The following is a 12,286-nucleotide window of genomic DNA, read 5'->3' as shown; positions in this document are numbered from 1 at the left end:
CCCCCCCCCCCGTGTACACTATATGACATCCAGTAGATTTCTACCGGGGACCAATCATAGGGCTGCTGACGCGTCACCGACTAGCGGCTATTAGCACCTCGTTTCATGTAAATGCCATGAACTCAACCAGAGCGCGTATATTGTTTCTTGTTTACATCAGTATTAAGTACTTCCACAATCAGTTAGTAAAGTCATACCTTAGTAAAATCTACTTTGATGAACGAATCAAAACGGGACTGTAGACATTAAGTTTTACACATTCAAATGTGGCTGCACTAGCGCTAATGGAGCGACCACTACGTACGGGAAGGAACGTATCTTAGCGAAGCCGAGATTTGTGAACCAAACCAAACCCATCGAAGACGGGCCGCCAAACACAAAAATAGAGGGAAATGACAGACAACAAGCCAACAAAGACAACATCACTAGACCAACAAACTTGGAAAACACCACTTCAAGCGCTAACGTTGTAAGAACTGTGGAACCTCAAACTAGTATGTTTGCGTCAGCGGAAAGGCTGTCGAAGTAACCACTACACGAAAAACTGCGGCGAAAAAGTAACATGGGTTCGTCCCAAATCTAGACGCAAGTGAGCTGCAAAAGTAATAGAACCTTTGCATCTTGCTTGTTGCTGTCAACTTACCCGTTAAAGATTGAACCGATACATGTACGTACTATAACTTGCCACACCCGGCCAAAGACGACTACATTACTGTTACTCTTTATTTTGTGCTGTATAATGTATATGCGTTACATTATCTATCATTGTCATTTCTGTGAATTCCTTAAAACATCTACTGTTAGTTTGTGTAACATTACGTAGTGCTACAATCTGCGTAAAAAGTGGGCTTCATTACGTGTTATCTGCTAAGTCGTGTTGGTATTGAAAACTGTTTTATTGTGCCGTTCTTCTACAAACAGCCAGCAGAATTATGAAGATACTCGTTCTCAATACACATGCTGCAAACTAAAGTAATGGCAGTCCTACGAAAATTCTGTTTGTAATGTATAAGTGCTTTATGTCGACGTACAATGGGTGTGAAATACATGTTTTCGCCCATTGTGTGCCACCGGCTTGGTGGTAATTGGCTACTTCACAAGTGAAAGAACCGCGTCCGTGGGCCTTGATAAATTATTCAAATTATTCAGCAGCCCTCTGATTGGTCTCCGCTAGAAATTTACTGGATGTCATTCAGTGACGAGCCCCCCCCCCCCCCCCATTTTTGCTCTATAGACATCAATAATTGCACCCTCACTCCATGTCTCAAGAAATAGACTGCAGTCTTTCATGGCAACCTGTTTAATAGATTTTTGTAGCGTGGAACATTTTTCCAGGCTGTGTTTCAGAGATAAGGCCTGGAGTAAGTTCTTCTGACCCTGATATGATATCCTATTGCCAGCAGACTGTGGGGATATGGACACTTGGATAATGTGCTTAGAGGACTGCTTCAAGCAAAAGTGTTGCTGAGTCAGACATTACTCATTCTTCAAGCATATGTAATTATTACCCAACCATTCCTCATGATTACTGTGATGTGCAGATTTATTTTGCCGCAATAACTATGATGGAAAAGGACATAAAACTTTACACAAGGCAATGGGTGTCAGGTCCCTTTATATTTGGATGTTGCGGTAAGTGTGAGTCTCATTACCCTGAGTTGCAGTGCCACCCGGGTCTATAAACTAACATTAACAAGGATATAGAGTACAGTCACATGTACCTAACGTTACAAGTAGAACAGTTGAAAAGCATGGCTGCAACAGACACAGGTGTTCTGACCTTTAACCTCATTCAAACAATTTTTAGAGGTAAAAAACAGTCCTCTGTGACAGCTCTAGAACAATATTCACCCCATCATGATTAAACCATGTACAAATGCACTATTTCCCCTGCAAGTTTTTCCTACCTCCATGACAAAGGGCACATCTTGTCTGGACCCCTTCTTGCTGACACTTGTGCCTGCAGTAGACCAGACTGTGGTGTATCTCACACTGTGGGGGTCTCGAGCCTGCTCCTTCAGCTGGAGGGGGGTGGTGCCTAGGGAGGTGGATCTGGGGGGAGAGGTGTACATTTTGTAACAATTAGCTGGAATAACACACCTTTTGAGGTACCTGTCCATCTGTAAGATTCTAAATCTTGAGACCCAGACATGAATTCAAATAACCAATCTTTACTTTATATTGACAGCCATATAACATCTCCTTAAGTATTAACTAAAGGCACTGTCTTGAGCTAACTTGCAAAATACTGTACTATACATAAAATTTCGACGAGGAGCCTGTCTAATATTACATTGGGCCATGATTGCTAGTTCTGTATCATGATTCATGAGCACCAACAAAATTCTGGCATGTTTTTCATCAAATAGTTTTTTCTGTTGTACTAACATATAGATTACACAATTTTATAGAATGTTATTTTAAAAAAGATGTCAAAACAAACCCAACTTCATGCTCAAAGTATAGAATCTAAAATTCAGTACATTTATGGTGGTTGCCTGCTCTCATAGAATGAGCTGAGGTCTGTAATCTTCTCATGGGTTACCCATTATGTTGTTCAGATAATGACACGGAAGAGAATATTCCAGAACCTCAGGGGATCGTGCCTCACATGGATATCAAAGTATGTCTTGGGACAAACTGTATATCATAAACTTGGATGATACAAACCATCTCTCCATAAAATATTTCTACAAAAGTAAATAAGAAACTGATAAACATGCAGACCATCACCCGTGTACCACCCATCCTGATTCCCATTTTCCGACTGACGTCATAGGCAGCTGGTAACCATGGCAACTAACCTCATGAATCCATCACTCTGTCCTATATGCTTTACATAAGAGGGTTTCCAACCATTAGTGTATTAGACTCAGGCTAATGATGCAAGGTCAGTAAAGTCTCATTACTGTAGTGTAGGGTCACTATTAGATGTCTTGTGAAGCCATTGCTTCATCTTAGGAATTCTGAACTGACATCACTATACAGTACTATAGGCAGAGTACCTTGTTCCAGATCAAATGAAAATGACAGAGGAAAAGAGTAAGACAATTTTGTCAGAACTGTCTCTATTCTGGACTTGAATATACGGTATAGAGACTGTATTCTTTAATGATGTCAGCTCTTATGATTGAAACACAAGATTCACACAGCCATCGTAGTTCATACAATACTAGCAATTTTTTGCATTCATTAAAAAAGTGACAAGATGACAATGTGTCATTGATGTGTCATATCAAGGTCACCCTTTTGCTTAAGTCCAGCCTGATAATGAAAATGTTGTTTGTGTCTCACTGATGTGTCCCAGTAGACCACTACCAGCTGAGACCCAGCTGAAATGGGCGTGCTGCATATTCCTGATTAAATTATAAAAGCCCACCACAGGAATACAGAAAATAATGGACTCTGATTTTGGTAACATGTCTAAAAAAATTACTTTTAATTGGGTAAACTGTTCAAATGATATAAAAAATATTATTACTTAAACATTCAATTTTGAGAATTTTAACTATATTTTTGCTGTGTCCTGCGCATTCACTCAACCCCTAGCCCTACCTGTATCATCAGTGAACTGTCCCCAATTGCATGTAATGTTAGAGGCTTGGAACTGCTACTTTTACTGCATTCTTGAACAGTTTGAAAATCAAAAGTCTAAAAAACAGGTTATTTCAATTGACTTATATGAATGAAAATTAATATGCACCTACAAAAATATGATATTTTGCAGCTGATATTGCGATAACTACTATTCCATGTTCGGTAAATTTGCAACTGTACGCCCAGTTAGGCATTGTGGGCGGGGCAACTCTTACTATAGAGGTCATGTAGGGAGATTTAACAATACAAATGGCCACGTCAATGACAACATAGTCAGAAAAGGTCACAAGGATCAGTTGGGGAACAAACCGATGCTGGAAATAATGAACACAATCACGTGGTCTTAGATGAAAAACAGGTGGCAGGTTACTGCCCTTCCGTTAGTTCATGCCCCCTCAGCTCATACCCACTGTGACTCACACCCACCCTCCGCCCCACCTTATTACCTTCGCCAAGAAGGTTATGTTTTCAGAGGCGTTCGTGTATGTGTGTGTGTGTGTGTGTGTGTGTGTGTGTGTGTCTGTAAACACGATAACTTGAGAAGGCCTTGATGGATTGTCTTGATACTTGGTAGGTGGGTAGGTCTTGATGAGACCTCAAAATGATTAGATTTTGGACCCCCTAGTGGCTTGTTATAGTACTGCAGCTGAACTTCCGGTTTTGATATCTCATGATCTAGACATGCTATGGTAATGAAATGTAGATGGTAGGTAGCTCTTGTGTTGGGGAAGAAGTGACATGAGTTTGGGCCCCCTAGCGGCTTGCTCTGGAACTGCAGGGATATATTCTTGAAAATATTCAAAAAGGGTATAACTCAAGAACCGGTTGACGGATTGTCATGATTTTTGGTATGTAGGTAGCTTACGTGATGCTTAATAAAATTATGTGACAATTATGCAAATATGGATGTAATTTGCATAATTTATGGAGAAATTCTATAAATCAGCTGCATTCCATGATAGGACAATTGAAGCTTGTGACATTGGTAATTGACAATGAGAGAAACACAGGCAGATATTGATTATGTTAATAATGACTTAATTTGCATAATTAATGAGAAAATTTTATAATTATGTAATAACTGCCTGGAATTTCATACTTGTGGTATTTGAAAGTTAAGTTGAGGTGAACATCATTAAACATAATTTATTCAAATCAGGACCTCATTTGCATAATTTATTAGGAAAAACTAGAATGCATTGTTTGTTAATATAAGACTGTCTTTTGGTTTAGATTATGATAAAATGATATAATTCATGAAAATTAGGTTCCTATTTGTTAAATCAGGGGGGAATAATCTAATGTATAATTTGTCAGTCATAAAGATTAACATCGCATTTGGCGAAGGTATGAGATCGGGGAACTCTAGTCTTATGTTTAGTACTTTCTGGAAAAGAATCAGAGTGGCAGCCTCTTGCAATCAGCAAACAAAACATTTTGACGTTAATTGCAAACAAAGGTCCCCAAGGAGTAAGACAGAATATTTAAATTATAGAGATGACTGGTCATCCAACGATGACACATTTCACACTGATCAAGGAGACTATAACGTCCTTGGACTGATCAAAGACAGCTGTCGCAAGCAGAATCCTACTGGCACTTCTAGTTTTCATAGTATACAAACCTAGCTTTGATAAATCATAATGTAATTTTGCAACAAACGTACTTGGGGTATAACGATGGCTTGATCTCGATGTCCAGCCGATACTGGACGTCTGCCTGTAGCTTGATGGTCCTCTCACTCGTCTTAAACCTGCCGCCGTCGATTTTGAAGAACACAGGCGACCCGTCGTCCTCCCGACGGATAGAGACGGTCACCTTGAATATGAAATCAGCACTGCCCATGTCCTTGTCTCGTAACGTTACTCCTCGGAGCCTCTGGAATATGTCTCGGTCATCTGCCGCCCAACGTCGCGCTTGGAATGTTCAAACCAGCCGTACCGCCTATCTCCATATCACATGTCTACAAACCCCACCATAATTCGGACCATACCTGTGTTATAAATGCGTTGCCCCGTGGCTAGAACACGAAAAGCGAAAGTGACCCGCATGTGATGTTCACTTCCGGATCACTGGGATGATGTCACATTTTGCGGCATCCTGACGTCACAAATTTCTTGTAAAGCGCGCGGCATGGGAGAGAGGAGACAGATGGAGCGAACTGTGGAGGAGGTCTGTCGGGAAGGGTTATAAGGCAGATATGGGAGATTTCTAGCGTGTTTGAATGGATTACCTGAAAGTATCACCTGAAAGAGTCAAAATTCTATAATCGTTGCATGAGATACATGATATTTGAATAACAAAGAAAAATACACATGAAATATTCATACTATATAAATAATTCCGTTTTCGCCAAGGAAGCAATATACCCGTGTTGTATACCACCATTCATCGATGTGTATGCATGTTGGTGATTGGTTTGAGACAATATCCCTTCGCTTACTGGTTATATCACAGCGGGAAGAGGTTAGAAACCATCATGACAGAGACAGTGCGCGAGTAGAAAGCATATTAGATAATTCTGCAGAACTAGACTGGGCGGGTACTACTACGGAAACGTTGCAAATTTTCCTTCTTAAAACACTGAGCTTTGTCCATGAGCTAACCTTAACTAAAGTAGACTCTTACTCTTAGTTATTTATTATTAGTGATCATTGATAGAGAAAATGTTGCAAGTTGCGCACGGGAATGCAGATGGTATTTTATTACGATTCATCGCCGGGTGTGGAAAGTACCAATGGGCCCGGTCAATATCTACGTACAGAAGGGTGGGGTTATATGTTGTCATGTGCACGGCTTCATAATATAATTATGAACGGATCCAAAACCAAGACCAATAACCAGAATTATGGTGATATGCCTCACGTGAGGTTTGCTTGGAGGTCTGACAAGCTATTGACGCAGGCTAGACGTCCAGGAAAATTCTTTGTGTGTCAGTTTGAGTTGTATTGATTTACGTATACTCTGAAGCAAATAGGCTTTTTTTACAGTCTGACACGTATTCAAGGTTAGAATGTCGCTTTTATATAAAGGTGAACGGGCTACTCGGATACACGTTTTTGGTGTGCACATATTGATTATCGATAGCCCCGGACACATGACAAAGGTCTGGGCAACGGTTAAAAGTCCAATGAATGAATGAAGACAGCCCAGGGTACATTTGCGACAGTTTGTAATAAATATCAGCACAGCAGTTTTGGAAACCATCACAAAACAGCAACTCTTATGATACACACAACAACTGGTTTATGTAATTATGTAAGGTAACACCAAAAGAAGACTGTGTCAACTCCCTTCTGACTCACTTAGATTAACAGCTCAACGGGATTTCTTTAAAGTATGATGTCACTTTAGGAACATGGAATAACAATCAGTCTGTTGACCTTGCGAATGTAAAACGAAATCGTTGTAGGATACAGTATGCTAGAGTGCTCACAACTCCAACACTTCGATCGACAACATCGCGATGAGAGCTCTGGAGGGCTCTTGACGTACACCATGGGTAGGAACCCTTTTATGTGCAGTCTTGGCGTTTTCACAACATTTCCAACTCAATCATACACTTGGTCACGCAATAGTGAAGCCTGGGAGTCAGAAAACATTGCATTACAGGGCCATGAAACTGTGAAATCATCCTGTGTGTTCCAAATGTTAACTCTCTTCATTGCGTGAGAATACGTGACCACATTACGTAAATCCTTAAATGGATCCAGTGCATGCAGTTTTGGTAACACAATATTCTGGGGTCTATAAAAGCGTATTCGGACAGGTTGCCAAATCTTACACACTTGATCTCTTGTTTCTAAGAAGAAACGGAGTAACATTACCACGAAGAAATGTTTGTTCCGAACCGATCATGCGTGAAGCAGCTGACGACGACGTTCTAGGCGTACCTTAGACACAATTTGTAAGAACGCAATTCAACATCAAAAAGATGACTGAAAATCGCTTGGGTTATGTTTACCCGAGTTTGTTTGTAAATAGGATATTTGAAAAGTTGTCAAAAGAATGTAATAACTTTCCCATGACTATAATAGAAAAGTCGATGAAGGTTTCATGAAAATCGATCCTACAGGTTGTATCAGTTGACAGTGTCTTGTATGTAGTTGTTCAGGTTGGAATCATGAGGTAGGTAGGTCCTTGGGAACACTTAGGCCCGTGTGAATGGTCAGCTTCCCCTGACCGACATAGAACAGCGGGTACGTCGGCTTCTCGAACTGTGCGTGAAACGCGTACAAAAATAACTTTCTCTCCCCAGAGTTCGCCGAGAAAAAGGCCAGGTAGCCCAAGTCATAGTCTTGGTGCACACCGATTTTCCTGATCCCGTCAATTCTACTCCTGTAGAAGGGTGAGAACACCAGGACCCGTTTGTGATAGTGCATGGCGGTGAACCTGTTCGGGTAGCCTAAACACAAGACCCAGGAGTTCTTGTCTTCGCCCGCGGCGGCAGGGGCTCCGTCTGCCGTCTTGTAACAGATACCGATACGGTAGTCCAGGCTCCTGTTCACGGAGACCTCCCAGTAGTGTTTGCCGGTCGTGATGGGCAGGTTGCCCATGACAGTGTGCAGGCCGCGCCGTGACCCCACGGGCTCGGGGATGTGCTCCCTGTACTCTACCTGTTTGCCACTGTTCAGAATTCGCAGCTTCTTGCTGGCCGTCTTTGGATCCAACTTGAAAGGAACCATCGGCTTTAACCTGAAACAAAGGACAAGATTGGGTCTTCTGTTGCTGTGGATCAGCCCAGGACAGTTGTCGTCTTTAGTTGCCATTCTGATGAATATATGAAATGGTCATAATAAGAAGTTTCTCACCTCGTCATGTGCTGATCTAGCGACAGTCCTCCGTTAGTGTTGGAGAAGTTAATCCTGTCGGCGACTCTCTGCTGCTCGGACAGGTCCAGCTTCAGGTGGTCAAACGATATCAGGTCGGCCGGATTCTGCCTCAGTCGGCTGCATCAAACATACGAGTGGTTTTCGATTATCATGGGACATGTTGGGGGTTGGGGGGTTGGGGCAATATGCATAATAACACTGGTTGCGAAATGTTCCCCGCTACTGGGTACAGAATTAGAAAGCATTGGACACGTTCGGCGATAGAGGAAATGTCACAGTTAGGAAAATAATCAGGTAAACTGCTGTTTTTTTACCTCTTGTCGAAGCATTTACTTCTAGACAACTTACCTTCTCAAGCCTGTTTCGATCGTTCCGACAACCTGCAAAAAAGGACATGGGGATTACATACCTGAGGTCAAGGGCTCAATGGTATTATTTAATGCGATTCTGATAAGAAACCAAAAGCATGGCAGACAAAAGGACAACTATTACATAATTTTATGTAACATAGAAATGGAACGGCCATATTGAGAACTAAAGCAATCCGGTTGAAGGAAGCATCACACACGCAAGGAAGACCGTGAAAGCCTGCCATGAATTCTCACCTCCAGAATTTCCACTGAGTCCTCCTTGCAGAGAGCCCGGTCTATGAGACCGACTTCCTGCCCACAGAGCGTCATCTGTTCCTGAATGTATTCCTCCTTGGCCTGCTTGTCCTTGTCCAGTCGACGAAATAACATCTGCTGCCGTCTGTCTATAGTCGACATCAGTCCCAGGATCTCTGACTCAATCCTCATCTTAGCTTCTCTGCATTTTTCCTAGATGGAATATTAATACAAAATCCAGCGTTTTGAATGACGATATAGGACGGGAGAGAAGACGAACTAATCCGCCATTGTTTGGCTGTGGATCGATAACCACCTGCTTAATCTGCATCCTCTCCAGCCTTTCGGCTCCTCATCAAAGACTATCAGACTGTTGAAGTAAGAAGGGGTCAAACAGTTCCGAGTGGCTAAAGCGCGGTCAAGCTGTGAAATGGAGGATCACGGTGTTTCGTCATGCAGCAATAATCGTTTCTGTTTTGCCCCCAAACACTTTTGAATAGTATAGATAATAGATTATCATAAGTCTAGAAAGCAAACTATCATGTGATAAAAGATCAATATAGATACGGGGAAATAATTTAACGTAAGTGGGCCCTGCCCCATAATTATACTATGCACTCCATGGCAACAAATATGATCAACATTATATCGTCTATGAATTGGATAACCAAAAAGAAAAAAGAAAACTCATCATTCTCAATGCACCACTTCTGTACTTTCTGTGCTTTTAAATGTTCCCCCCTTCCTCTTGCTGCCAGCAACAAGCTAACGTCTACTGCACTGTTTGCTCAACTGCTTATGCCAGACTCGCCGTTACCAATATTCAATCTCTTGTTCCTGACTTATGTAATGGGGAGGCACCAGTAACTACACCATGCACCGTTGAGTTTTCCATGAACGTAAGTCTTTAGCTTTTTCTGTGTGATTTTCTATCTGGAACCACTCAGTGAGTTCATACCGATGTGTTTCCGTATGTACAGATCAATCATACAAGGACATGTTTTACACACCTCCATCACCCCTAACTGCTGTGACGATTTCTCCACCATCTCACTCAGAACGTTCCGCCTGGTTAGGAGCCTTTCCTGGGTGCAGAAATAGGGCATGTGTAAATGTCTCAACTCTCTAGTACGTCCAGCTGCCTTCCTGTAGGATGTAACTCAACGCTTTCTTTTAACATTTCCAAGTGTGGGACCCTTACATATGACCTCCTTGAAAGATGGCGGCTGTTGTTACAAGGAGGCCAAAAAGACGAATTGCAACAATCGAGCTACACTTGCCATAATTAAAAAATCTTTGTCAATAAACTACAAAGTTTTGTGTCACTGATAAACATGACTATCTTTATTTTCTGTAAATTAAACAACGTTACCTTTTTCTTCTTGGCGGCCGTGCTGACAGGCTCTACGTTGTGATCCTTGTGCGCTGCCAGGGCACACTTGTAACACATACACTCCTTACACGTCTCGCAGTACAGAGCCAGCTCCAGGCTGTCCTCCTGGTGTCTGGCGCAGGTTTTCCGTACGGAGGGCAGCTTGACGTGTACCCCGTTCATGGGACGGCCCTTGTCCTCACGGTACCGCCGTACCCGCTGCTTCAGGCTGTCCATGTTGACGTCAATGGCGGGAAGAGTGACGCTCTTCTCCAGAACATCGCGAGGCAAGGACGTTAGCCGTTCGGCATCAGGTGAGCCATCTGATGGGTCTACTGTCTCAAACTCTTCCAGAACATCCTGGGAGGTGGAGAGGGCGACATGGGTGTCAGGTGTATGCGGTCTTCTCTCCTCCTCGGCGCGGTCCGACTGCTTCCGCGACGTTGACTTACTACGGCTTCTTCTCGATTCTTTCGACTTTGACGACATTTCTTAACACCACTTGGACAGGTACAGGAGCCAACAGTACACGGTCTCAACATGGTAGCCACGCTGTCATGGTTTTCGCGACAGCTCCTTCCTTCGGTACATGCGAGTATGCTGACAAATATTTGATCCTTGGTATCGAATTTCAAGTAGGTGACGCGGCCCGACAACAAAATGACTGTGTAGTTACCATAGTAAGAAGTGCCTGACAAGTACCCTGGAGGGTGTGTTGTCCTTGTTTCCGAAGTTGCATGAAATGCTCCCCTGCGCAGCGTAGCCCTGTTTTGGCGCTACCTGAACCGGTCCTGTCACGTAGCGATGTTTGGGCCAAACAAACGGACACTCGTTAGTCATCGAACGGACATCCGGCAGTAGGTCAGCGTCTAACAGGGGCCAAAATCCGTACGGGGAGACATTTTATGGATTGTAGCCAAGCGTCACTATCGGCCAAGAATATACCAATACGACTCCAGTGAACATCTCACTTCGATTTACATTTATTATTTCCTGAAGTTTGCTCCACACACTTGAACTAGAGTTCCACAATCTCATACCTTCGCCAAATGATGTTAATCTTTATGGCTGACAAATGATAGATTATTCCCCCTGCTTGTGCAAATAGGCTCTTCATTTTCATGAATTATATCAGTTTATCATATTCTCAACCAAAAGACAGTCTTATATGAACAATGCCATTCTAGCATTTCCTCATAAATTATGCAAATGAGGTCCTAATTTGAATACATTATGTTTAATGATGTTCACCTTCACTGTACTTTCAAAGACCAAAGTATAAAATTCCAGGCAGTTATCATTACAGAATTATAACATTTTCTCATTAATTATGCAAATTAAGTCTTCATTTACATAATCAATATCTGCCTGTGTTTATCTCGTTCTCAATTACCAATGTCACAAGCTTTATAGAATTTCTCCATAAATTATGCAAATTACATCCATATTTGGCATAATTGTCACATAATTATATTAAGCATCACGTAAGCTACCTGCATACCAAAAATCACGACGATCCGTCAACCGGCTCTTTTGAATATATTCAAACAGATAGCCCTGCAGTTCCAGAGCAAGCCGCTAGGGGGCCCAAACTCATGTCACTTCTTTCCCAGCACAAGAGCTACATACCATCAGAATTGCGTCACCCTAGCATGTCTAGATCATGAGATATCAAAACCGGAAGTTCAGCTGCAGTACCGTAACAAGCTGCTAGGGGGCCCAAAATCTAATCATTTTGAGGTCTCATTAAGACCTACCCACCTACCAATTATCAAGACAATCTATCAAGGCCTTCTCAAGTTATCGTGTTTACAGACAGACACACACACACACACACACACACACACACACACACACACACACACACTACACACTACGAC

General features: G+C 42.3%; 2 protein-coding genes across 2 annotated transcripts in view; both read right to left on the bottom strand.

Annotated features, from left to right (window-relative positions):
- LOC109468164 (CB1 cannabinoid receptor-interacting protein 1-like) overlaps window positions 1-5,767 on the bottom strand; it is an 11,932-nt gene extending 6,165 nt beyond the window's left edge. The window contains exons 1-2 of the mRNA XM_019766416.1: window positions 5,264-5,767; window positions 1,908-2,052 (exon numbers count right to left, since the gene is read on the bottom strand). Of these exons, the coding sequence (XP_019621975.1) occupies window positions 1,908-2,052; window positions 5,264-5,442 (324 nt within the window). The 5' untranslated portion in view covers window positions 5,443-5,767. The remainder of the gene's footprint in view (window positions 1-1,907; window positions 2,053-5,263) is intronic.
- Window positions 5,768-6,274: 507 nt separating this feature from the next.
- Window positions 6,275-11,204, bottom strand: LOC109468173 (E3 ubiquitin-protein ligase Midline-1-like). Its single transcript, XM_019766430.1, has 6 exons — window positions 10,407-11,204; window positions 10,045-10,119; window positions 9,035-9,247; window positions 8,778-8,809; window positions 8,409-8,546; window positions 6,275-8,292 (listed from the first exon to the last, which is right to left on the bottom strand). The coding sequence occupies exons 1-6, from the start codon at window positions 10,893-10,895 to the stop codon at window positions 7,719-7,721; spliced, it is 1,521 nt and encodes a 506-aa protein (XP_019621989.1). The 5' UTR covers window positions 10,896-11,204; the 3' UTR covers window positions 6,275-7,718.
- Between the last annotated feature and the right edge of the window lie 1,082 nt (window positions 11,205-12,286).

This window comes from Branchiostoma belcheri, unplaced genomic scaffold, assembly GCF_001625305.1.
Source record: "Branchiostoma belcheri isolate BF01 breed outbred unplaced genomic scaffold, Haploidv18h27 scaffold193, whole genome shotgun sequence".
Classification (NCBI taxonomy): domain Eukaryota; kingdom Metazoa; phylum Chordata; class Leptocardii; order Amphioxiformes; family Branchiostomatidae; genus Branchiostoma; species Branchiostoma belcheri.
Note: the sequence above shows the minus strand (reverse complement) of the source record. Positions and strands in the feature narration are given on the sequence as shown.